This window comes from Zootoca vivipara, chromosome 1 (assembly GCF_965207765.1).
Source record: "Zootoca vivipara chromosome 1, rZooViv2.hap1.1, whole genome shotgun sequence".
In the NCBI taxonomy this organism is placed as follows: domain Eukaryota; kingdom Metazoa; phylum Chordata; class Lepidosauria; order Squamata; family Lacertidae; genus Zootoca; species Zootoca vivipara.
In genome coordinates, this window is record NC_142582.1 from 63,887,080 (window position 1) to 63,914,759 (window position 27,680).

At 40.1% G+C, this 27,680-nt stretch overlaps 1 protein-coding gene across 1 annotated transcript in view; it reads right to left on the bottom strand.

Moving 5' to 3' along the window:
- OTOG (otogelin) overlaps nucleotides 1-27,680 on the bottom strand; it is a 96,875-nt gene that overhangs the window by 9,277 nt on the left and 59,918 nt on the right. Inside the window, exons 35-51 of the mRNA XM_088666759.1 lie at nucleotides 26,769-26,848; nucleotides 22,467-25,651; nucleotides 21,143-21,311; nucleotides 20,138-20,283; nucleotides 19,476-19,565; nucleotides 17,956-18,139; nucleotides 14,113-14,333; nucleotides 12,660-12,798; nucleotides 11,196-11,390; nucleotides 9,694-9,906; nucleotides 8,483-8,587; nucleotides 7,321-7,431; nucleotides 5,899-6,000; nucleotides 5,430-5,528; nucleotides 4,572-4,612; nucleotides 2,017-2,092; nucleotides 974-1,188 (exon numbers count right to left, since the gene is read on the bottom strand). Of these exons, the coding sequence (XP_088522885.1) occupies nucleotides 974-1,188; nucleotides 2,017-2,092; nucleotides 4,572-4,612; nucleotides 5,430-5,528; nucleotides 5,899-6,000; nucleotides 7,321-7,431; nucleotides 8,483-8,587; nucleotides 9,694-9,906; nucleotides 11,196-11,390; nucleotides 12,660-12,798; nucleotides 14,113-14,333; nucleotides 17,956-18,139; nucleotides 19,476-19,565; nucleotides 20,138-20,283; nucleotides 21,143-21,311; nucleotides 22,467-25,651; nucleotides 26,769-26,848 (5,371 nt within the window). The remainder of the gene's footprint in view (nucleotides 1-973; nucleotides 1,189-2,016; nucleotides 2,093-4,571; nucleotides 4,613-5,429; nucleotides 5,529-5,898; nucleotides 6,001-7,320; nucleotides 7,432-8,482; nucleotides 8,588-9,693; nucleotides 9,907-11,195; nucleotides 11,391-12,659; nucleotides 12,799-14,112; nucleotides 14,334-17,955; nucleotides 18,140-19,475; nucleotides 19,566-20,137; nucleotides 20,284-21,142; nucleotides 21,312-22,466; nucleotides 25,652-26,768; nucleotides 26,849-27,680) is intronic.

Below are 27,680 nucleotides of genomic sequence, written 5' to 3' on the forward strand. Positions count from 1 at the left end.
GACTTGCACATGGAGATGCTGGGTTCATGGTGTGGCTCAGCCACTTTGAAATTGATTGTGGGCCTTTCCACGTGATCAGTTTTTAGCATGATAAATGTACAGTTCATACACATTTGTTGTGTCCTAGACAGATTATCTTCTGTCGCCAAGATGCCATGATAAAATTCAACCAGAATAACCTGGTTAATGTCCATCAGTATTTGAGGCAACAACTTCTTAAGTTCTGCAGAAAAGTCAAGCATGGCTATTATGTTTTAACTCATGCTGTGGTTTGACTTCTGTTTGCTCATGGCAATTACTCAGCTTACATAGTGAACTATGTTTCCATTTTCTAACACATTTATGTGTATCACATGCACATTCATGTTTACACCACTAAAGCATACATAAAACGACTTTCTGTATTCCATATTAGCAAAAGCATGAGCTTTTTCACAATGCATAGTGCAATATTCCAACAAGCCTATGTCCAACACTAATAGCATGATGTCCTGTCCTCATAGAAAGTATTGTTGGCTGCATTTGCTGTAGCAGAGTAGTTATGATGATGCTCAGTTTCTTGTTTGTTGTACCGAAGCTCTTCAAGCCTCAACAAACAGATACAATATCAATTGATTCAATAAATGGGGAAATTTTCACCAGGAACAAATTGCATTGTATCCATTGATTAATTTATGTAACATTTAGTAAATATACTCTACATTTCTGCAGCTTGCAACTATTACCTATGCAGAAGACTTAACTTCTAACAAGTATTTACTCTTGTAGAACAAATCATAGCAGCATTAAAACATCTGTTCTTATAACTGAATGTTATCAATGGGTCAACCACTAACCCCAGTTTTCAAACAAGACCTCTTGTTATAAGACATCAGAAATTCTGGATGGGGAAAATTAGTGCAACTGCACTAGTTTCCTTTATTCTTAATAAAATGATTTACTTTTATTATTCCTATCTGCTGTTCTATTTTACCAGAGAAAACCCAAAGTTAAATTCTAAACTTCTTACAGATTTGCACCTTGCCGCACAATCTATAGTGGATATATTTATCCGATAGTACTTGGTAACAGGATCAACTATGCTTGTGCAGTAGGAAGTGTGGCAAACACCATCAGGTGAGTGTTCAACAATGGACTGTCCTGGATGCAGAACGCCTCTCTCGCTGCTTAGGCACACTTTGTCTCTTGCTGGAACAGATTTCCAAAAACATAGTACATTGAATAAAGTTAACAAATAATCAAAACCGATGACAATTTATGCCTCAAAAGAAGAAAGAAAATTGAGAACATAATACTTTTAGACCTTCACAAATATCATTTGGCTTATTTGTGAAAGTGAATCAACTGAATCCATTTGTATCTATTTATGACTTTATGTTGGCTCATACTGGTTGCCTCTTAAAAAACCAAAGGACACATTCATTAAACATATCTGCTCAGCTTTTCTTGAAAGCATATAAATATGCAGCAAAAATGTCTAAGAATTATTTCCTTAGAATAATGAGAAACTATAGTTCTAAATCTAAATCTAAAATTGTTCTAAATCTAAATCTAAAATTGTTCTAAATCTATATAGAACAATTTATAACTATTATACTGACACCAATTTAATGATAATGATGATGATGATACTTCCAATCCTTCTACATAATGCTTCCTTGGGAACACAGCAACACCATATGAAACTGGTTCGTCTTCCACTTCTGCTTCATTATGGTTCATTGTTTCATACAGACAAATGTGTTGATATTAATTATGGCTCATTTGAAATAAGCTATCTTGAAACCAAGCTGGCTTGTTTCAAGCAGATGATGCTTAATGTTAGCTACTGTATGCAAGCTTGGATAAAGCAACAAACTGGTTAAGCAAAAGGGGAAGTAAAAGCTAACAAACCTCTGGAAGCTAAGGAGAGTCTGTTCTAAACTATGGTACAGCATGATGTGTGAGTGTGGCCATAGCCTTGAGTTAAATAGGATAGATTTAATGCTTTTTCAAATAAATATCTTGTATACTTACAACACTTGTACTTAGTGCAGTGACAAACATTTTCTGTGCTGTTCTGGAATTGTTCATCTATAATCAGTTTCTCTCCCTGTCCATAAAAGAAGAAAAATACAATTACTATGTCATTAATGTTGCATTTCAATGTCAGCACTAAGAAGCACGGCTTATATATTCCTATTCCACTTGCAATTCTTCATTTTGTTGCTTAGTAATAAAGTACTTTCGAAAAGTGTAACTTAAGCTACACTTGGAGGTAAAATTCTGGTTTCATAGCAATGTTTAGAAATATGGAATGCAAAAGGTAGCCTCTGACGAGTGGCTACTTTATAGCGCAGATGCTCAGGGAACACAGGCCTAAGATTAATACAATATTTCTTCCTCTCTGACAGTTTACTTTTATATGTTCAAACATAAGTACAGTGGTACCTCGGTTTACAAATACAATTGGTTCCAGAAGTCTGTTCTTAACCTGAAGCGTACTTAACCTGAAGCGAACTTTCCCATTGAAAGTAATGGAAAGTGGATTAATCCGTTCCAGAAGGTCCGTGGAGTACTTAAACTGAAGCGTACTTAACCTGAAGCGAACTTTCCCATTGAAAGTAATGGAAAGTGGATTAATCTGTTCCAGACGAGTCCGCGGAGTACTCAACCTGAAGCGTACTTAACCCGAGGTATGACTGTAATTGGTTCCGGAAGTCCGTACCTAACCTGAAGCATACTTAACCTGAAGCGAACTTTCCCACTGAAAGTAATGGAAAGTGGATTAATCCATTCCAGACAGGTCTGCGGAGTACTTAAACTGAAAATACTCAAACTGAGGCGTACTTAAACCGAGGTATGACTGTATACCACCCAATCTTATAATGATCATTTAAAAGTCTGATTGGATTCATCAGACTTATTCCTAATTATGCACAGGAAAAGGAAAATTACATGCAATTCATTGCATATTAAATGGCAATTTCTTTGTCAATGTCTGCTAAAAGCAATAGGTGCCATCCATTTCTGATGTTCCACTTGTGCACCAGACTTCTGCATCTAGAAATGGGACTTCCCATTCTTCTCCTACCCCAACACCCTCCTCCTAAATGTGCTCTGGAGTTTTGGGGAAGTCCTGCTGTGTCTGCTGGTGTGATATTGGATCTCACCCATTGTTCCTAATCCTGAGCTATGTAAGCATTTGGATGCTTTCCTGAATGCTTTCCTGCTTTCACAAACAAACAGATGCTGGATCAAAATACTGGTTACTTACTGCAAATGTTCATTCCAGGGAACTGTGCAGAAAGTATCCAGGAAACAGAGTTAAGTCATCCTACCACCCAAGGCAGGCAAGGTCACATGATGCAGAGGTGTAGTGAATATGTAGCTCCTGTGTTTCCACCCACAACCCCCTTTCTGGTCATATCTGTGCAAGATGCATAGCACTCTCCCAGAAATGAAATGGCCCAAAGAAGAGGTAGGAAACTATATACCAGAAGCTCGTCAAGCTGATAAAAGGGTGCAGCAGGATGTCTCCTGCATACTCCTCTGAAAGAACATTTTTGATAAGCAGCCAATGGTTAATTCTCTGGTTGGTGAGCAGGAGCTACCCAGGAAACAGGCGGATATATGCCCAAGATTAGCCAATTAGGGAGGGACAAATTTATTGCCAGGTGCCTTTATGTCCTCAAGGGAGGAGGCTACAGAGGCAGTTGCTGCCTTATTGGAGTCAGCTGAGATATTTAATAATGATGAAAGACTTTGGCCTCATGCACCTTGGTGATGCAAACACACAGCCAATGGCATAGCTGCCAAGTTATCCTTTTTTTTAAGGGATTTTCCCTTATGCTGAATAGACTTCCTCGCGAGAAAAGGGAAAACTTGGCAGCTATGGCCAATGGGCCAATGTGAACATGTTGATTTCCCCTCCTCGTCTGGGGTGAAAGGATACAAAAGTGAGTCAGAGTTATGAAACTGTTCAGTTTTATGAAAGCAAACTTTCTGGGCCCTCCTGACATCTAATTTATGGCATGTCTATGTGGGGCTTCCCTTTTGCTTGATCTAGAGGCCGTGGTTAGGATAGAGTGCTGCAGCACAATTACTGACAGGAGTGAGGCCTTCTCAGGATGTAACATTTGTGCTCAGAAATTTGCACTGGTTGCCGATCTGCTACTGGGCCATGTTCAATGTGTTACCATTAGTATACAAAGTGCTTAACAACTTGGGACCAGTTTACCTACGAGACTGCATTGCTCCACATGTGCCCACTCAATTGCTTCAATAGCTGGAACTGGCACTACTACAGGTGCTACATAATACCCATTCCAACACTGCTTTGAGTCCTACTCTCCAGAGCATGAGAAAACAAGCATGCTCCACCTTCCATGTGACAGCCCTTAAGATATTTGAAGATGACTAGCATATATCCTCTCAGTCTCTTCTCATTCTTGTTCAATAATATAAATAATGGCAATGAATTCAATCTATGTCAAATATGACTGGAGTCAAAGATGGACAGCACAATTTGCAGGCAGTTCATTGTATCAGAATAACATTTAAAATGTGTTTTAATAAGATTTCCTCCTTACCAGTTTACACTGAGGCTTAGGAACTGTTTCACATGCACATTCTAAAATGGGGAAGAGAAGTGACAGAATAAATGTTCATACACTTTCATGAATGCAAGCAATCAACATACAAAATTATTTCCTAAAATGATGCAGTTCAACGTTTGCCAGGCATTCCATAAACTAGTCTTGTAGCACCTTAATTACTAGCAGATTTATTGTGGCACACACTTTATGGACTAGAGCAGGCATAGGCAAACTCAGCCCTCCAGATGTTTTGGGACTACAATCCCCATCATCCCTGACCTGTTAGCTAGGGATGATGGGAGTTGTAGTCCCAAAAAGCTGGAGGGCCGAGTTTGCCTATGCCTGGACTAGAGTCACTTCGTCCTACAAAAGCAGTATCCTCAACAGTCATTCAGTTTCTCTAAAGTTTTATTCCCATGAGACAGAGCCTTCCAATCTTCTCCTTCATTCTCACAGAATGTTCAAATTTCCTCAGATGTATAGTGGATGTAGGGTTGAGCTTACTTTATTGTTATGGGTAGTGCGTGCATCTTTCCCCCCTTCCATTAAACACTCTGCAGCCTCCCCATCTGCCCACTCTTCCTGCTCAGAAAAAGCCCCTGTCTCAGCTGTGGAGCAGTAACCTTCCTGATCCCCAGCTGAGCTGTGCAAACAAGCTGCATTGTCCCAGCCTGCAAGCACCTGGGTGAAACCACCTCTCTACAAGACATCTCAATTGGCCCACACCATAGTTAGACTACTGATGGTTCCAGACATTGCTAGATTTTCAATATTAATTCAACATTGCATTTTTATACTGCAAGATAAATTAATGTAACCTAATTAAAGGACATTGAAAAGAACTGTAATTACCACATGTACGATATGGACAGCATGTTTCTGGGCTCCATACTTCTACCAAGGACATCCCTAATAAACACTTAAATTCAGGACAACGATAGGTTTCACAAACTGCAAGTTAAAAGTGCAAAGAAAGAAATGGTGTTGATTGTTCAAGCAGGGAGAGCATTTCCAAAACTCATGACCAAAAATAAAATGTTCAGCAAAGCATAAAGCACATTCTTCATATATACCTCACACAAATTTTGTTTATACATTGAATCATAGTTCTTTGGTTTAATAAATTAATGACATTTTTAAGAGGCATGGATAGCATCTCTTGGTAACAATTCCATATGCTTATTCCATGACTGCCTTAAAATGATTAGGATAGCTTTAATGAGCTTGTCTGTTAATGAAAATTCTGTATTGTTCATCATTTACAGCACTGAAAAATCATGGCAAACAATTAAGAAAGCCTCTAGAGAAATCATCAACTCACTACACTCGTAAGTAGGACAACATCTGTCTGTCGTGTTGCCTTCCACAGTAAGCACTTCTCCTTCCTGGCACGCTGGAATTTGATCAGAGCAAATACCACATGCTGATAAAAAGAGAAATGTTAAATTATTAGAAAGCACACATACATGCCATTTGTTTTCAGTTTTCTGTAAGTGCAAAATTTCTACCTAAAAGGATTGATGAAACTACAATGAAAAGTTGAGCACCACCTAATTTCACTCTGAAATGCAGAGCTGTCAACCTTACATCTAGTTAGAGAGTCAGTACGAGAATGACCGCTCCCCACATTAACTAGGGGGAGGCTTTTGCATGGTTGCATGCAGCCCCCCCCTGAGACTACGAGACCCCCCGTCAAGGTAGCTGGTTTCGCCGCCGCCGCCCTGAGCTGGGTACCTGGAGGTTCCCGATTAGCCTTGTCAATTAGCCAATCCTGGCTGGGGGGGACGTTGCCAAGGGAGTTGGCCAGGTAGAGTTAGGACTGCCCACACTCACAACAGAGGGTGTAACTTACCAATCCCCACACACTTTGGATAACCCTGATGTTCCCCAGATCCTTGGTTGGGGACTGGGAGGGATAAATGCCCAATGCCTAAGCCAAGGTCTTCCCATCTGAGAATTTAATAAAGTTGTGGCCAATTTTAATTGTCAGGTGTCATTATTCCTCCCGGGGGTCACCTAGGGCTTGGGGGGGGTCTCTGCCTGTCCACGCAATGAGATTGGTGTCGGACTTTTGGCTGCCCCAATCGTGTGACTTTGATGGTAAAAAGAAAGAGATTAAATTGGGTGGATAAGCTTAATTTAGCTTAGTTTTTTATTCACTGGGAGAAAGAGACTTTGCATAGCTAAAAAAGGGATCAAGTATAGGTGAAGTATTGCCACAGAAACTAAATAGCTCCCCTGTAACCTCAAACCACTCAGAGGGTGGCTGCGTGCAATAGAATGCTTAATGGTTTTGGATGGGCTTCCAGTTTGGGCTGATAGAGTATAGGATGCTGATTGCACTGGGGGATTTGAGAAGCAGTCTTTCAGGATTGCAGTGGCCACCACAGAAGTGCAGTTGGGCTTTTAGAAACAACTGGAATTCAAGAGTGGTGTGGGCCTGGGGGGAGTGGGGGAATTTGAATCCATTCTGGTTACATTGTATACTTCATTGTATCTTCTATAAAAGATGTGCAGGCAGGAAGGTGGTGCCAGTACACCATTGCACACTGGCACATCATTTATCTCTGTGTAAGGTGTTTTGTTCTATCCCTCAAGTATCCCTATTTTGGATATTGTGCGATACAGAATACTGGACTAGGCAGTAGAGCTTCTCTTATACCATTGTAGCACATATTCCTAGACAGTCTTCTTTGCTTACATATTAATCTACATGCTGTCAATAAGAACTAAATTTGAATACCACAGATATAGGATACACAGCAGGTGCCTTCCACATGGGCAGCAATCAGTGTTTGATCTGCTCGGCAGTTTGGAATCTGTTCCATAGACTCACATTTTGCTGGATCACATTCTGAAACAAAGATAATTTTCTCATAAAATATATGATATTCCATCCTGAAGTCTCCCTAAGGGGGCTTGCACTAAGTAATAAAATATAACTACATCTTATTTCCTTCTGCAGTGTAACTAGGAATACTGGAGCAAACTGGGAAATATAGGTCTAGCACGTCCTCTATATATGTTGGAGCAAGAGCTTCCACATACCACATTGATACAGTTTCTTCAGTCTTGCCTTCCAAGTATCTAAAAATGGATCTGGGACTAGTGCATGGGAAAATGCTTACAGGGCAAATGAGCACCGCCAAGACCTTCCCAGGCTTGTTTACCTTTTTGTCTCTGTTTCCTTTTTCCTTTGCAACTGCACATGGCACAGGCTCAATTTTAGGAACAAGGAATTTAACAGGGGAATGTGCAAAAGCAAACATTTCTGTTCCATCCCTCATGGGCAGTGGTGAGCCAAACAGGGCTCTGCTTGGAAGTTGCCATGTTTTGTAGTTCTAAGTCCCTTCCCAGAACAGGGAATGGATGTTCTGAATCAACCCGGGGACAGGGCTAATTAGGGTTTTTAAATATAGTCAAGGAGGGCCAAGGGAAGGAGGAGACACTGTGTCCCCTTCTTCCTCCTGGCCTCACAAACCAAGAGCAGGAGAGTTCAGTCCTTACCCTGTGGGAAAGGAACTTGCAAAGGAGCACCCTGTGGCCCACAAGTGGAGGACTCAATCTTGCTGGGGTCTGCTTCTCAAGCACATCCCTGCAGGGAAGGCTCTTGCGAAGGGGTACCTTTACTATCCGCAGGATTCAGTTCTGCTATGGTCTGTGCCACTAGTGATTTTCCTGTGGGGAAAATCACCCTGGAGAAATAGACTCCTGCAGCCTTGCCTTCCCAATACCCTGCCCCTTGACAACTCAGGATCCAGCATGACCCAATTTGGGACCAGTTCCAGGGCTGTCTCTAATTTGGCTGAATCTGATGCCCAGCCCTAATAATAACAGTGGTCAAGGTCAAATATTTCAATAGAGACTCCTTTGCCAGATATTTCATTTCTTCATTCAATACCTACCACAACTGTAGCTAGGACAACAGGAATCATCTCGGTAATAGGTTGCCAGTTTCTCTAGGCCCTTGCATTCAGGAATAAATGTTTCACAGAGGCTCTGATTACAAGCTTTTTAGATCACAGCAAAAACAAGAGAAGAATAGGGTTGAATGGCATTAATAAAACTGATTGCATTTGTTGCGTATCACAAGAAAGAGAGAGAGAACCCCTAGGGCTGATATTTGTAAATGTTTTGTAAAATCCAAGAAGGCTTCAACTTGCTTTGTTACTAGTGCCACATTAAACTTTTCTTCAGGCGATCAAATAAGTGGGGATAGAGTGCTATGAAAAACTGTAATAGTGCTGCATTCTGTTTATACATAGCTGCACTATGAAGACTTGATATATGGCTCCCATTCTCCATTCCTGTCTTTAATGTTGACTGATTTTTAAGGTTAAAAGGGGCACAAGGGCCTGGTATGCAGTATTCACATTGCAGTCTTATGTAAAGGTAACAGGGCGGCAAAGTGGCTGGCAGCTGTGAATGAGGTTCTCTTCCTAGGTGGGTGCTTTTCCTTTTTCCAGAAAAAAGCTGGGCTTAAGAGACAGCAAACTGTGCTAGGAAAAGGAAGAAGCCTTGAAACCTTGATTAAATAATAATAATAATAATCCAATTCTCATGTTTTAATCAAAACTTTTGAAACCAGTCACTGGCGGAGGAAGAGGAGTGCAGAGGGAATGCACCACCCCCGGCAGTGCGGTCCCAGTAGGGTGCCATTGCAGCTGCCCCCCCCACGCTGGGCACCTCGCCGCCAGGACTCATGTCACGCCCCCGGGATGTGTGCCAGCCCCGCCCCTGCCTGCTCTCCACCCCCCAGTGCCGGAGCATGAAGCTCCACCACTGAAACCAGTATTGTTCATGGAAACCTCAGAAATAGAGTGGAAAACATTGAGATTATTTGGGGCAGCAGTGTTGTGATAAACATCTTGTTTGTCACAACACCACCACCACCCCATCATCTACCTCCTAGATCAACCTATCACTTTCTTCCTTGCACAGTATAACGTCAGCACTTGTCAAAATGATGTACCCACATGCTGCTTCCAAACACCTGCAAATTAAGTCATTTTGTGTTAGTTTGCATATATTTTAAATCAAGAAAAACTTGACTATAGTTTATAAGATATTGAAAGTCAGTGGTGCTGGTAAGAAAGTATATATTAAGGATACTTACTACAAACTTTCTGGTGACAACAAGATTGATCATCTGGTACAATTAAAGCTACTTCGCCAAAACGCTGGCATTCCAAGTCATTATTTGCTGAGCAGTTGTACTCCACAGGAGCAATGGTCTCATTGTCAACGCATTTGTGCATGCAGCATCCACTATGGGAGGTTTTCCAAGTCTCACCCAGTGCATGTGGCACTCCAGAAGTGTCTGTACAGGCTAAATTGTTGCCAAAAGTGGGGGTATTTTATTTTAATGTCTAGATTCTATGACATGTTTATAACTACAGACATAAATAATATATGACCATGACAGAAAAAAAAATCCAAATCAATGCTTTTTGTCAGAGGTTGGTAAAGCACTATTACTCAGGAAACACACCTGAGTCATACTCTCTTTCGGTCTACATTTTCCAGACACAGAATGGACTCCGTGAATCTTTTAAAAATCTGCATGCACACAAACCAACCATCTATGAGTAATGCAAAGAAATGGCTTTTAGATAGATCCCTGAACTACAGCACTCTGAAAGCAACACTGCTGTTCTTGGGCCTGTTAGGAACTAGTTACATTCATTATAAGGCCACTGCAGCTCCACATTCAATGGTGAGTCAGCTGAATTCCATCCATCTGTTCTGATAAGTTATCCGAGGGGAGTAGATTCTGCAACTTATAGTTATAGGATTGATTTGAAACTTGGCAGTAGGAGAGGTATAATATTTGGGGTAGAAAGGATAAGTGACAGCTTATTTTGAATAAGTTACATGTTTGATGAAAGACTTTGGCAAGTCGGTGGGTAGTGTGCATTCTTCTTCCACGGGCTTCTGCTGGGGTGCTTTTTTGCTAGGGGGAAATTTATCCAGTTGTACTGTGTGCTTTGGGAAATTGGTTGTAATGTTAGGTCGGGGGACCGACTAGTATGTTGCATTGCCGGGGCAGCCCATTCCATTTCACCACCTGAGGCAAAATGGGAAGGTGCCGCTCCCCCTTCCGCTGCAGCCTTGCTTACTGGGGTCATGCGGTGGCTTCTGGAGAGATCTTGTCAGAAGCTGCCGCTTCTCCAGCAGGGGCAGGTGGGACACTGTTCCATGGGATTCTGCTGTCTGAAGCAGCTGCCTTAGTCCACCCCATGGACCTACCAATTACTCTTGAGTTGCGTAACATGTAGTTTTTATTTAAAAGGCATTTTTGTAGCCAATGTTACCTAATGAGATTTCATAAGGGTATTTTGGTGTGTAGATAGTGCGGGAGCCCTGCACATGGCAAGTCAGCTCCTGGATGTAGGGGGTTTCCTCCCAACATAATACCCTTCTGTATTCGCCAGACATTTATTTATTATTTTTCTCATTTTTATACCACCCATTAAAAATAAGTTAACTGGGTACTGTACACATCCTGAGGGTGATCTAGAAACAGAAGTTTCCATTCATACATATGCTGGGTGGGATCAGAATAATTCATCACTACTTGCCAAATGATACAAAATTCAACAGCATATTGATACTTACCACACTTCTCTTCAGGGATGCAAAGAGCAGAGTGTACACGGTGAAGGATGGTCCCTTCTGTACACACACACCCCTCAGTCAATATTAAACAGGAGTCTGGATCCTGAAGTCCTGGCTCCATATTTTGACAAGTGCTTGGTGTCTCACAGGCAGATATACAGGCCTTATAGGAGAAACCTTCTGGACAGGGAAAGGCTAGCAACATAATAAACACAGTGTTTAACACAGTGATGCTTCTTCGTGTAGTATTTTACATGAGCTAATGTTTCATGTGAACTTGTGCAGGAAAACAGCGACAACACTTTTATTCACTGCAAATTAAACATTAAAATTTAGAGCGGAAAAATACAGTAGAGCTTAAGTTTTCACCTGCTCACTACATCCCCCATTAACCTCCCCTTTCAACCAATCATCCCAACCCAATTATTCCAGACATATCTTTTATCTTGCAAGCATGCAATTAGAACAGCCAGTGGTTGAGAAGCAGAGGGCTGAAAAGTTAAGCACTTCCTCCCCAAAATTGCTTTTCCACTCATAAGTATCCTTTCCAGTGCTGCATTTATTTATTTTTTGCCATGTATAGTAGAGGTTTGAGATTTTGTACATATTTCTACTGATTTCTCAACATTATTTCTATATAAATAAGCTTGGACTTGAACCTCAGCATTTTGGCATAAATTCATTGCTTTGTCCCATAGACTGCACTGCCTTCTCATCTTGCAGTAATATGCAAAGGTGTACAGCCTGGGAGTCATTTTGGACTTCCATGGAGGTACAGGTCCAGGGCAGCTGTCTACTAGCTCCATCTGGTACACAAGCTGAGACCCTACCTGCTCGCAGACTGTCTTGCCAGAGTGCTGCATGCCTGGTTATCTCCTGCTTGGACTACTGCAATGTGCTTTATGTGGGGCTACCTTTGAAGGTGACTTGGAAACTACAAGTAATCCAGAATGCGGAAGCTAGATTGGTGACAGAGTGGCTGCTGGGACCATGTAACACCAGTCCTAAAGGATCTTCACTGGCTCCCCGTATGTTTCCGTGCACATTTAAAAGTGTTGGCGCTGACATTTGAAGACCTAAATGGCCTCGGCCCAGTATACCTGCAGGAGCATCTCCACCCCCATCACTCAGCCTGGACACTGAGGTCAGCCTCTGAGAGCCTTCTGCTGGTTTCCTCACTGCGAGAAGTAAAGTTACAGGAAACCAGGCAGAAGACCTTCTCGGTAGTGGCTCCCTCCCTGTAGAATGCCCTCCCTTCAGATGTCAAGGAGATAAAGAATTACACAACTATTAGAAGCCATTTGAAGGCAGCCCTGTATCAGGAAGTTTTTAATGCTTGACGCTTTTATTATGCTTTCAGATATGCTGTAATCCACCTAGAGTGGCTGAGGAAAATCATCATCATCATCATCATAGCTATTGCCATCAACAGCAAACACAGTGTCTTTGATGTGAAGTACTTACAGCAATAATCAGAATTCCTCCATTCTATACAGATGTTAAATTTGTTACATGTTGCAACATAAGCAGCCAGTGCTATACATGGATTCTGAATGTATTCTTTATCTTGGACCCACATATCACAAAAGGAATCTGGAGAAACCTTAACACAAAAATAAAAGTCTTAATTTGATTACTGGTGGATAGCTGGAGAAAAAAAAAGATCATCATTAGGTGTTTGATGCCAAATAGAAGCTGGTGCAGTTTAATGGGTAAAAGACAGATTCACAACAATTCTAGGAAGCCCCTAATTATAAACTTGCATCTGCGCTGAGCTCACTGTGTAGCCAGCCATAAACAAGTGCCTCTCTCTCTCTTCCTCAGCCCTTATCCGCAATATGAAGTATAATAGTGACATAATGTGCATGGTGGCTGTAAGAGGAGAGAAAACCTTTGTGTTCTCCAACTGGTCACTTCAAGAGATAAAGTTCACATGCAATTAGGTATGGTAAATGTTGGACAATTTCTCTGGAAGTCGAAGAAGCACCTCCAAGATGATGACAAATTATATGTGCTACAAGTAGTCCTCTTAGAGCAGTTCATGGTTGACACATCTTTGACATGTCGCTGCACCCTATAAAGGGGCTAATGTCAAACCCAGAAAATAATAGTTGCTAGAGAGTATTTGTCAGTAGCAGATGACGTGATTGGGAACCACTCATCCGACCTCTGGATAATCACATCACTGCTGCTTACTGTGAAGTAGAGGTGGAGGGGCAAGGCCACAAGGAAGACTGGCTCTCCTGGCATGTTTGAGCCATGTAAGTATCATTTCCACCTTGCCCTTGCCCCTCTACCTCCTGGTAGACCAATACAAATAACCAGAGCAGTCTTACGATGCTGTCTGCTGTTGGCATTAGTTGGCATTAAAAAATACTAAAAGCAATCATACCAATGCTTTTTTAATGTTCTGATTTATCTGTTTCTAATATATGTAGCTGAGGCTCCAATACTTTGGCCACCTCATGAGAAGAGAAGACTCCCTGGAAAAGACCCTGGTGTTGGGAAAGATTGAGGGCTCAAGGAGAAGGGGACAAGATGGTTGGACAGTGTTCTCGAAGACACCAACATGAGTCTGACCAAACTGTGGGAGGCAGTGGAAGACAGGAGTGCCTGGCGTGCTATGGTCCATGGGGTCACGAAGAGTTGGACACAAATAAACAACAACAACAACAACAACAACAACAACAACAACAACAACAATATATGTAGTACAGTACCTCAACGGTTCTGAAGCTATATGCAGCCTATCAAGTTATTTTCCCTGGAATTATTACTGTTGAATAATCAACTCAGTAGATATGTGAAATAGGCAAAGTTGTTTGTCAGGGAAACAACCTATAAAATAAATATTTTTGACCCCTAAAAACAGATGATCAACAATAAATTTAATTCAGAGGATCAAAAGATAACATACGTAAGGATGGCAGCTGTTGAAGGTTTGGTTCAATAACATGTTTAAACAAAGGGAACAGTCTGTGACTGAACAGTTAGTTTCATGGATTCTCTGTTCTCCAATATACTTCAATGTGTTTGGCACCTGCCAGCTATCTGTGAAAACAACTGAAGCACCCACAGTGCTTACAACGGTCCTGTTGGGTAGCATGAGATCATTTGCTGAGATTCCATCACAGAAGCCTGCACAAGAGTACAATATACAGATTAGCATATCTCCATGTACATATTATGGTATTTTAGGACAGGCATCAGTATTATGCTAATCACAGAGTGGCTGCTTGAAACAGCCTCTGTGTAATAACTTTAACCCCATGGCTGTTATATTATGCTGAGCTTGTATTTCCAATTTATGTAAAGAATCTCCACTGTATTAGCAACAGCTGCTGACCAAAATCTCCATATAGCATAGTTTGAGGGTTGCCCACCTAATGCCAAAATACAGCATGGCGACCGGCTCTATTTTGGCATTGGCACAGGAAAACCTAGACATGGAGGCATTTTAAGCAGCCTCTGTATGATAAACAATACGTGCAGACCAGCCCTAACAGCTGGAACCATAGTATTGTATCCTATAAAAGAACAATCCTGCAAGATCTCTCAAAAGACACACACACACACACACACACACACACACACGGTACATTAAAACTTTGTACCAATCTTCCCTCTTACTGGTTTTATACTGTTTTTTAAATTGGTTTAGGTATTTTGCCTAAGCTGGTTTTACTTTATTTTTTTTATTTTTTTGCTATTGTGATTTTTTTTATGATTAGCTTTGGTGGTTCATTGTGTCTGCTTTGAATTGTACTTGCACACTTCAATGTCTCTGTAAACAGTCCACAGAACTTAGTTATATGGGTGGTATACAAATGTAATAAATATATTAAAATTAATAAGAATACAGTAATGTATCTACGCAATGTAAAATTGGTTAATTAGTCTGATGATTCTTTATGAAATATCTCATGTATGTGGGAGAATAATTGTCAATTTGAAAAGTACATTCTGTGTCAACCCCTAATACAATTTAAGGATGTAGGAAGCAGGATTCTATTTGATCCACTCAGAGTTTTTTTCCTAGAAAAATAGGTGCCGGTACTCACCGTGAAGTTGTTACAGTAAGTGTCACACTTTTTAACCAAAAGAGAGAGAGGTGCCAGTACGTACCCTTGAGTACCCCCTGAAAAAAAAGTACTGGGTCCAGTACTGGTTAGAGTCTAATTCTGACTGGCAGTGACTCCCCAGGGTTTCAGAGAGTATTTTTGTCTAAGCTTTTGCATGCCAAACACATATTCTGTCACTGAACTACCACCCTTCTCTATCACATACGCAGTCTAGCAACAGCTGTTTTTACATACCAGTAGCTGCTTTAGGCCAACTTTCCTTTATTTGAAACATTCCCTTTTTTAATGAAATAGGATTAAACTTCTGGGGTAGGGGGAAACAAAATAAAAAAAATCCTTCCAGTAGCACCTTAAAAAGGTAAAGGGACCCCTGACCATTAGGTCCAGTCGTGACCGACTCTGGGGTTGTGCGCTCATCTCGCATTATTGGCCGAGGGAGCCGGCGTATAGCTTCCAGGTCATGTGGCCAGCATGACAAAGCCACTTCTGGCAAACCAGAGCAGCACACGGAAACACCGTTTACCTTCCTGCTGTAGCGGTTCCTGTTTATCTACTTGCATTTTTTACGTGCTTTCGAACTGCTAGGTTGACAGGAGCTGGGACCGAGCAATGGGAGCTCACCCCATCACAGGGATTCGAACCGCCGACCTTCTGATCAGCAAGCCCTAGGCTCTGTGGTTTAACCCACAGTGCCACCTCGGTCCCTCTAGCACCTTAGAGACCAACTAAGTTTGTCATTGGTATGGGCTTTTGTGTGCGTGCACACTTCTTCAGATACGGGGTAGGGGGAGATTGCTTTGCAGAAATGCAAGTGGGTACAGCAAAGAGATGAAGCACAATGAAGTGGATAGCATTTTAATAACCATCCTGTTGTGGCCTTCTAGAATCTAAATGTCTTGTTCAATCAAGTTCTGTCTAGCATTTCATTCCTAATCAGGCTTATTTTCAAGTCAGTCACATCAACTTCAGTGGAATGTATTACCAAATAGAATGTATTACTAAGTAAGTACTGTATTTATTTCTCTGGATTTTCTAAAGCAAGGCATCATTAAGTAAGAAACTATGGTTACAACTTTGGCATATGCAAAGTCCATTAAAACATTGCCTTTTCTCAATTTATATTTTAAAATTTAAAATTGACATTAAGAAAAAATAAATTAGAAACTAGTCAAACTAACAACTCAGAATAAGAACAAATAGTACTAACATTTATTTCAAGCACCTCTTCTCTGTAGGAACATTACCGTCTGTAAGCATTGAAATCTGACTAAGTATCACTGATATTTCATACTGTTGCTACACATATTTGCCCTTTATGAAACTTGGCAAGCTAGCCACTGTAATGATGGACTTTGCATCCAAGCCTTCCAGCAACGATAATTCAAGTGTCAAAGCTAAGATTTATATCAATAGATATCATGCTTCCAAGAGCCTATACCGAACATATCATCCAAGGTTAGAACTTCCAGAAAGAATGATGCCATGTGTGCATACCAAACAGGCTTAAGAGCAATTCCAACATAACCTTTATGAGCTGTGAGCTTTTTGGTACCCATATATCTGAACTAATTCTGTAACTTGGACTGATTCTAAGTGAATAATTTGTGTTCCACTAAAATCTATGAATAAATATAATGCACCTCGAGGATATGTACAGTGTTTTGAGTTCTACAATGGAAGGGGTGACCCTCCAGACATTCTACTCCATGAGTGGTTGCAAGGTAGGTCAGATGGCTGTACCTTAGTCCCACCAGCTTTGCTTCTACAAAACTCCAGGTTTGATCATATGCACCTCTATTCAAAGGATTTCGCAGCATTGTTTTTACTTTTGTTTTTAAGTAACTAATGCATGTTTTATAGGATGGGTGTGTATTTATTTTAGGGCTTTCCATAGGCATCTGGTTGGCCATTGTTAGTGCAGGATGTGAACTAGGTGGGCTATTGGTCTTTTCTTATGTCGTGGCTGTTTTAGTCTTAATGTACATTGCTATGAGCTCAACGTTGAGGAAGGCTGGTTTAAAAATGCAATTAATAAGTAATTAATTATTGACTATGTTCACACCTTTATTCTATTCTCAGTAGCAAAGAAGAATTCTGATCTCCATTATTCCACTTTGCAGTTGTGTGTGTGTGTGGTTTTTTTTGGGGGGGGGGAATCATGACATTTAATTGAAATTCCACCAATTATTAAAAATTGGACCCTTGTATTACATTCTACTTAGTAACTTCTATGTTAGCATAGAGTAGACAACAAATCTCTAAGCATTATTATTTTTCTTTGCTTTATGGAAAGCTCATTAAGATACATTTTCTCTTTATTGCAGTCCTATTTATTTCCATGTTACTTCGGCATTCATGCCTCTATTTCAAATGCTCTAAATTAGGAAGCAAACTTGCCTTATCCATGACCACCTGAAATCTGATCTCCAAGGGATTAAAACCAGCCTGCAGTTTATTGATTGGCAAACCTGGCATTTTTTCTCTCTTCCTGAATCATTTTCATCACTTCAGCAATCAACAGAGTAGCAGCTTCCAAAATAATCATATTTTTCATTTTCTGTTTTCTGAATATATTTAACCTTACTATAAAGGCTCTAACAAACTTTGTGAAAAACCAAGTGTGGAGCACTTCCCACATTTACCAGATGTAACATCACAATCTTACTAAAGTTGCTTACCACACAGTCCCATTGCTTTTGGATCACTGGTTGCATTAAGTTCTATTACCATCACCCCAGTGGTATGAAACCACTGAATTTTAGTATTTGTCGGAGTTTCAATAATATACATGAAGCCATTGTCCTCAATCTTAAATCCATATTTTGTAACAGTGGGCCATGCATATCTTGAGTTGACAGCTATCTGGAGAATATACATACTTATTTTAGCAAACAGCCATAAAACTATGTTTTCGCAATATTTCACCCAGCCCTCCACAGAACATAAAAATCATTGAAATGAAATTTACATGCACTGTGCTAGTCAAATATTGTCTAATGCAGACCTATACAGCGTGTTTATTTTGCTTATCAGGTGCTTAACAGCTTCCCTATTTTTGCACTCCAAACTAGGTGGCAAAATCAAGTGAGGGGATAGTGAACACATGTGCTGCATTTGAGTGGTGGGTCAGACCTCAAATTTATGCAGGGATGGAAACTTTTGCACTGCAAGGGCCACATTCCCTGAGGAGCAACCTTCCAGGATCACATAATGTATTTTTAATCTCCTATTGGAAGCCACCCAGAGTGCCTGGGCAGAATATCACTAATAAATAATTTTATTATTATTATTGTTATTATACCAGTGGTGGGTGTGCCAAAAGGAGTTAGAGCCATACACCACTCTCCATCTTCCCCTCCAGGCAGACAAGAAGAATTATCATATTTAAGGACACATTCCAGGCAGATAAAATCCATGCCCTCCAACACTTTGAAGCCAAAATCCAGGACACCATCTTCCCGGTTGCCATCTTCCTGTTTTCTATCATGAGAGCATGGTGGTCATTTTGGTTGCCATGATCTCACCCAATTTCATGCCATGGGGCATGTGTTTTGGGGTGCCACATTAGATCATAGTCCCCCAAAAGCACTTATTGGGGAGAGAAATCACATATCATGGCAACCAAAATTGCTGCCATTCTCACACAATAAAAAAACCCAGATGTCTCAGTTTTTCCGAGACATTTGCAGGGTATGAAAATCACTACAGGGCACGCCAGAGGATGATCTGGTGTGACCTGGCAGAAACTTACCAAGTGTGACTTGGTAAAGACTCAAGGGGCATATTGAGAGGCACTGAGGGCCACATCTGGCTCCTAGGCCTGAGGGTTTCCTACCCCCTGGTCTAATGCCTTCAGGACACTGGGTGAATAAATGTGTGGTTTCTTTGGAGTCAATGTGTGATGAACTACTCAAAAGCTGCTTCACAAGATCATAAAGAATATCATCTCTTAAAATGTAGTTTGAAGTACAGGAAGCAGAAAATCAATATGAACAGCACAAAAAATTCTACTCCTGTTCCAGTTTTACTGCATATGCAGAATGCAAATAATAAAAGGCTGTTACATGTGTCCTCCTCTTGAAACGTATCAGTTCTATTACTAGAGTCATAATTCTCAACAAAGTTACATGCATGTGAATTCTAGGAATCTAAAATAGGATACATGAATGAAAATTATAACAGAAGAAATAAACTTTACCTTTCTGTTTAAGCGGTCAATGGTAATTTGGTTAGACATATATGTTAAATTTAACATTGCCAGGCACAGCTTATTAGAGGTTAAAATGCCCTGAATGAAGATAAGAACCAAATCAAAACAACATTTTAGCTTATTCCATGGTTAAATATAACATACATATATTATACATATACTCAATAGAAAATCTTCCCCCAGATAATTCCACCCTCTGCTTTTTTAGAATATGTTTAAACATTTAAAGAGCTGAAAAATGCAAAACTGAGCAGCTCCCATCCTCAAAGCACCTATATTCTACAGCTTTGAGGATGATGAGAGGTCCATATAGCTAGTTACATAAACCATTAATTGAGTGTGACATTTAAGGTTTGTATAAGAATACAGAAAACAATGTCATCAATCACACTGCATTAATGCCGCCATAGGCAAACTTGGCCCTCCAGATGTTTTGAGACTACTATTCCCATCATCCCTGACCACTGGTCCTGTTAGCTAGGGATGATGGGAGTTGTAGTCCCAAAACATCTGGAGGGCCAGGTTTGCCTATGCTTGCATTAATGCGAAACAGCAGAAAATTGCATACTTTTATATGCAGCAGCATAACTGCACTTATTTATCATCCTTGACATACTCAATGACCAACAATATTCCACAAGGCCCATTACCATATGATTCTTGCTGCAGTCACTGATATGGATGCTTATAGTTTCATCTTGAGTTTGGCTGATGACATAGGATGCTTCCTTAAATAAAGCCAAATGGTGCCCATCAAAGGTGATAAAGCTCAGATCAGAGAAGAGTGTACATCGACCTGATCAAACAAAATAAGGACTTACTTAACTTATTTTATAAAATAAACAGCTAACTACTGATCAAGCACTATAAACTGAATCTAAGTCATTAAAATAGCTTGCTTAGTACCTTTACGTTAGATACAGATCATTAACACATAAAGGATTGACTGCAATGAAGTCAAAGCAGACCCTTGAAATAAATGATTTAACTTATTCATTATGTATTTATTTCATAATATTTATACACTGCTTGATTGTAAAAACCTCAAAGTGGTTTGCAAAAAGATAAAACAATAAAATAGAGGGGGGGATCACAACCATACTTTAAAGCAGGCATGGCCAAACTTGGCCCTCCAGCTGTTTGGGGACTACAATTCTCATCATCCCTGACCACTGGTCCTGTTGGCTGGGGAAGATGGGAGCTGTAGTCCCAAAAAAGCTGGATGGCAAAGTTTGGCTTGCCTGCTTTAAAGAATCCTAAAACATATTAAAATCATCTCAACTTGCTAAACATCTGTCTAAACACCTGCATCTGTCTTTTTGCAGGTGCCAAAAAGAGTACAGTGAAGGTGCCTGTTGGATCTCAATAGGCAGTGAGTACCAAAGTGCAGGTGATGCCACACTAAACAACTGAATTCTTACACATGTGGAATGGGTATTATTTGGCACCTGTTATAGTGCCAATTCTACCAATTGGTCAAGGCGTCACATGTGGGGTAAGGCAATCTTGTAGGTAAGTTGTTAAGGGCTTTATGTGCTAATAGTAACACTTTGAACTCAGGGATCAAATCTGTTCTATTTACACAAATGTTTTAGCATAATCAAACTAGCAAAGTAATGCAATTTTAAAATAAATACAGTATGAATAAAACTTACATGCACATTCCCACTTGGGGCAGCATTTATCTCCATTAATCTGAACACCAAATCCAAGAAATCCACAGCTGGGTTGTGTTGCATTGTATGGACAGTTCTGTGATTTGTTAACTTGGATTAGTTGTCCATCTAAGCAAATGTGCTTTATGCACTCATTCTCTGTGATTGGCTAAGACATATTTAGAAAACTTAGGTTACTATTCTTATATAAAAAAGTGATATTCAATAAATAAATATTCACTGAAAACAAGAAGTTCAGTATACCAAACTACTGAATGCCCTTTTCAAGTCAATTCTTGTAGTACCATTAAAAAGCAGAAACCATTTGAAATCTTTCAAATGGCACACAGATCAATGCAATGAATCAATATAATACAAAGGAAAAACTGGAAACTGAGTATAGTCATGAAACATTATAAATTTGAAAGTATGGACATATTTCAAGGATTATGTTGCTTTGCAATTTGGGGCAAGTGTCTAAAGACTAAAACTATTCAGGGGATCAGCTACTCAGTATACATAATTTGCATTCTTTCATTAGGAATATTTTGCACATGGAGAGCAATATCAAGAGGCTGGTCAAAGAGATGCAGATCATGCAGTAAAGGAAATGGTCTGTAAAATATCTAGAATTAAAGCATTTGACAACTTTATAAGCTCAATGGGATGTAATAAACTTTGGTTGTGCTAATTGACACTTATGAGTGTTGGCAATACATGTTAACTGCTGAATCAGAGCAAACAACAGTCAGATTTTCTGCAGAAGTCACACCATACACAACTACCTTTCATAATTAATTGAACCTGGAGATTAATGTGACAATAATGGCTAGAATATTGTATAGCATAGTGAGGGCTCTTTTAAAAAAAGAAAAAAAATGTTCTGCTAAATACAGATTAGTGGCAAGCATGGCCCTAATAGACTAGCTTATCAATGTATCAATTCTTAATGATAACTAGAATCTGTAATTATATCTTGCAAATTGTTTTTGGAACATACAAAGCAACTTCTGGATTAGTGGGGGGATAGTGAGTTTTATAATATGAGCTAACTCTTTGGCTTCTTAAATGTAATTTACATTATACAAACATATGTATGTCCCAGAGTATTGTTGGAAGTTCTCCGTCTCTATACCACAATGCAGGCCACTGTGATGAGATGAATTTCATGTCACAAAGTAAGATAAAGAGGCAAATATATGTCATTCCATGAGCAGTTAGGAGCCACCTTCATTTCATATCCATCAGTAGATGAGACCCAAGTGTTATATATATGACACAGAAATCACTCACATGGTTGGGGGGGATTATCTATGGTACTCACTACACATGTTGGTGATGTTGCTGTTTCTTTAGATGGCATGAAAGCTGCTGCTGTAACTCCTGAGACCGTTTCAACAGTGGTTAATCCTGATAAATATGCAGGAACTGGTATTACTCCTGTAGCATTTGGCTGTAGTGGTGGTATCAACAAAGAACTTGTTGAAGGTGTGGACATCTCCATGGCAGATGTTTTTTTGACTATTGTAGTTTGGACAGTAGATCCAAGTGAAGCTGGAGAGGTAGATGAATGTTCAGTGAGCGGATGTGATACAGGAAGCTTTGTAACCACCAATTGCCCATCAGTCTCTGACAAAGTGGTGCTCTTTGTTTCTAAAGCAATGGAAGGCACTGAAAATAAGGATGTTGCCATGGATTCTTTTATCCCTGCTGTTTTTTCTGCTAATGATTTAGTGACACTCCGTGTTGTGAGACCACTGATTCCAATGGGTGCTGACTCAGTTGTAGTTGTTAAATGTGGGGTAGCTGGTGTCACTCTAGACGCAGGGAGTGTTGAAGTGAAAGAAATGGTGGAAAGTGGCACTTGCTTAGACAAAACAGAAATCTTCTCTGTGGCACTTTTGCTCATAGATGTGAATGTTGTTGATTGTATTGGTGTTAAAAATGCCACCTCTTGTGAGTCTGTTGGACTCACAGCTGAAGTTTGTGGTACTTCCAGTATAAACAATGAAGGAGATGCTGGTTCTGATTCATGAAATAAAGTACTAGATGCTGTAAGGGTTTGAGGAGGAGTCAGTGCTTTCTTTGTGGTAGGGAGCTCAAGTTTTGACTTTTCAGTAGGAAATAATTCCACTTCTTCTTTTATTGTAGACAATGGCAAAAGACCGGTTTGGGTTACTTTTTTTTCACTTGTTAAAGGAACTTCTGGTGAAAACACTGAAGTAAGTGATACAGCAGAAAGAGGAATCACTGGTAGTGGAGTACTTTGGAATGTGGAGGGCACTGCAAATTTGGCTGCTGACTCTGTTGTACTAAAAACAGTTTTGGGGTGGATACTGGTTCTCAACAGTTCAACTGGCAAATGATAGGCTGCAGTACTTCCCTTGGTTGTTAAGTAATCTTCAGAAGGTGGTGAATAATCAAGTTTCCCTGCCGTTTGGGGGATAAAATATGGAACAGTGGATTCTTCTTTCATACGGGAAGAAAACCTTTCCATTGGAGAAGTAGGAACAGATGAAGTAGCCTTGGAAGTTATAGATGGTTGTGATATCTCAAGTACCTGCCCTGCAGTGGCTGCTATTTCAGGTATTTTTTGTGTTAATGGGAGAACTGTTTTCTCTGTCAGGAAAAGTGTGGTAGGGAGTGTTGTTACAGGAAGAGTAATAGAGGAAGAAAGGGTTGATACTACTTTGGTTGATGCTATTTCTTTAACAGTTGGTGGCTGGCTGCTCAGTTCAGAGTATGGCCGTAAAGTAGCACCAGTGGCACCTAAAGCTTCTGTTATTGTCAATTCTGGAGCAACTGTGCTTAGCAGCTTTGTAGTAAGAGGAAACTCTGAAAAAAATGATGTAGACTTTGCTGTTATTGGATGATGAGTATCAGCACTGGTAACTCGCACTTCAGGTGATGCTATCAGACTCTTTGTTGTAGAAATGGACCCTGGAAGCAAAACAATGGAAGGTTTTTTTGTAGTGGCTTTTTCTGACTCTGTAGTGGCTTTTTCTGACTCTGCTGTGCCAGGGTACAATTTCACTCTTTCTGTATCAGTCATTGGATGCAGAAATTCCGTTGTTTGAACTGGTTCAATTTTTTTAGTTACCAATGGGACTAGGACACCCATAGCTGCAGCTTCCTTTGTCAAATCAGATTTTGCTGTTTCCACTTTTGTCACACCAATAGAATAGGGTGCAACACTCACTTTTGTAGTTTCCAGGGACGATGGTGCTCTGTATTCTGTTGATGTTTTATCGGTGATTGATTCTGGCAGAATTGTCATTTTAGAACTTATTTTGGTAGAGAGGGGTGTAACTGTCATAGCGTGTGATGAAGTGGGATACTGGGTATACGGAACAATCATTTCTTCTGTCACGTTTGGTTGAATAAATGGGGAATATGCACTTGTCAATCCTGTCTCTAAAAATTCTTTTGAGTCTATTAAAGTTGGCGAAGTTGTACCAGGCGCTCCAAGTAGTTTGGCAGAAGTACTATGTCTTAGAGTCGTAGCTGAATATAAATGAGAAAAAGTACTTGGTGGGTGCATAATGCTTGATGTTGTTTGTACTGTTTCCTTTTTAACAGTAGAAACTGGAAAACCACTTGTATGTGTCAGGACTGTGGTGGTGGGTTGCGTTAGTGCTGGAGGTACTGTAATAAATGTGGTTTTAACTCCTTCTTTGATTAAAGCAACTGTTGTTTTTGTTGTTTCTGAAGGAATTGGCTTTCCAACAGGCCTTACTGTTGATAAAGCAGTAAATAAAGTAGAAAACGGAGCTACAGTGATATTTGCATCTGTTACAGTCAGTTGACTTACACCCAGTGTCGTTCTGTCTGTTGTTTGTTTCACTGTGGGGGCATAGGAAGACATTTCCAAAGATGGCAATGGGATTTTGGTAAAAAATTGACTTGTTCTTTCTGTCTTTGGTGTTGAAGAAGTCTTGCCTTCTGTAATACCTTCAAATTTTCTTTCTGTTTCCTCTGTGGGGGGAAGTTGAGCACCTGTTACTTTTGTATCCAGTGCTTTTTTAGTTATGGCTGGTGATTTAGCAACTGTAAGCATTGATGGCAGCACAATAATAGGTGAAGTAGAACTTAATTTAATTTCTGATTCAGTTGCTATAGTTATAGAAGGGACTGTTGTACTACTTGTCTGTTTACCAGGCAAAGACTCCGTAACTGCTACAGTTGTAGGTGGAGGAACAGCAAAAGGGAGGCCAATATCAGATACTGGGTGTGAAACTACTGGCATTGAGCTGGTACCAAAAGCTGAATATGTTGAAGCATTTGATGTTGCAGATATGGCTAAAACTGTAATATTTGGCAACAAAAGAGAAGAAAGTTTAGTTGGAGTAAATTGCCACTTGAATGCCTGTGTTGTTTCTCTGTCCTTTGATATTGGCCTAGGAGACAAAGTTAGTTCTTTACTCAGCATCGTTGCAGAAGTTGCCCCAGACGTTGTATGTGTCTTTACAGTGGATGATGAAATTTGAACATCAGCTGTAGGTTCAATGCCTGAAATAAGACAAACATGGATGCTACTTTCCGGACCTGTAATAATATAGGCTCATAAATATGCACCAAAAGGAATAAATGTGAAGAACAGTATTAAAGAAACAATTGCCAACTTGAACATGTCTTCTTGGTCAGGAAATTGTTTAAGAATGGGGAAAACTTGGTTCAATTTTAATGTTTCAAAACCTAATTTGACTTCACAAAAATATAAATGTAATGATTTTTATGACTGGCTGCATATTTTGTGAAGACTTCAGATAAAAACAATAATACACTTTTTGTGTATACCAAATAAGGTAACCTTCAGAATATATGTTCTTATTCCCAGGCAGTTCCTTTTCCTAAGTAACACATATTTCCATATATGTCTACTCCAGTCAGAAGAAAACTAATGGAAGTCATATAGTGGCTAGCATGTTGGACTTGGAACCAGTTCCATCCCTGCTCAGCCATGAAGTTAAGTAGGTAACATTTTTCAGCCTATCCTACTTGACAGGATTGTTTATGGGGGAAATGGGATAACCCTTTGCATGCTGCCCTGAGCTTCTTAAAGGAATGGAAGATTTTAAGTGTCGTATATTATGGGGATTGACATGCATTTTCCTCCTAGATCCCTTGGAAAGCCAGCTGTGGCTGATGGACTACAAAAATGGAATGGAGCTAAACTAGCAGGGGAGTTGCAATGGTTAGGAAGAAGTGGGAAGAGATCCTGAACCCTGTATAGCAGAGGTGTCCAACATGTTAATCGCGATCTACTATCCCTACGATGTATTTGTAGATCGCGGTCGATCACTGCCCCCTTCCTGACCCGCCCCCTCTCCCTGTGCTGGTGTCTATTGTTGCAGAAGGGAAGCCGGAGCTTAGAAATGGAGGCTGTTATCTGGCCAGCGATTGTAATGTTAGTGGCTGCTTCTGTTCCTCCCACTCCCTCAGAAGAGCTTCAAAAAAGTCAGTGGACCCCTAAAAAAAAGGGGTAGATCATTGCCAGATTTTAATTTTGCAAGTAGATCGCAGTCTCTCAGGAGTTGGCCACCCCTGCTGTACAGGATATTGGAAGGGATTGTAGCACTGTATTTTGAATTTTATCTAAACGTAATATGAATTATGTTCTACGTACAGTCTTCAAAATAGACACATCTTTGAGTGACTTCATCCAGAACCATATGTGAAGGACACATAGGAACACATCCTTCCACCCTAAAAGAGAAAATAAAATAATGATTTTGATGATGATCTATTCACATAACAGCATGTGGAGATGAAGGAGAGGGATTGAATAATATCCTTAGGAGCCCAATTGACAAAACACCTGAACAGGCATACTTGCACTTAAACCTGTTTTAGTCTGCACTTCAGTCAAGCTATTTTAAATGCTTGTGAATTACACTATTAATTTCTTAATCATTTAAGATGCAGGAATGTCAGGTTGTTGTCAGAGTTTCTGTGATAGGCTTACATTGTGGCTGACCTAATGTGCATTCCTGCTGATTCATGAACAATGTGATGTAACCTTTGGAACAAAAACATATGCTTCTCCAATGATGAATACTTCCATTTAGAACTGGCAGAAAGCCTCTACATACTTCCACAAAATTGTGTTCCTTGTTTGTTTATACCAACACTGATGGCCCATCAGAGTCCTTCCAAAAATTTGCCTTGCATGGAAAAGCTGAGGCAAGAACAGAAGCCATTGGAGAGGGAGTTTCGTCCAGGCCACTGGATATTAAAGGTGTGATTCTAAATCTCAAAAGTCAATGCCAGTTATTAATAACATCTTTAAGTGGGACTGTGCATACAGTCACTGTCATGACCAGTATCCTTTACCTCTTCCATATGAAAAATATCTCTCTTACTCTTGCAGTGAATGCTTGGCACTCCTACTTTTCTATACTATACTTGTGAATCTGGCTGCTTCCACCATTACAGCATAATTTTATTCCATATAAGTGGGGAAAAGTTCCATTTCGGAGGAAAGATAGGAAGAATGCAACAAGGTATTTTTAGTTGCGATGAGTTGGTATGGCAATTT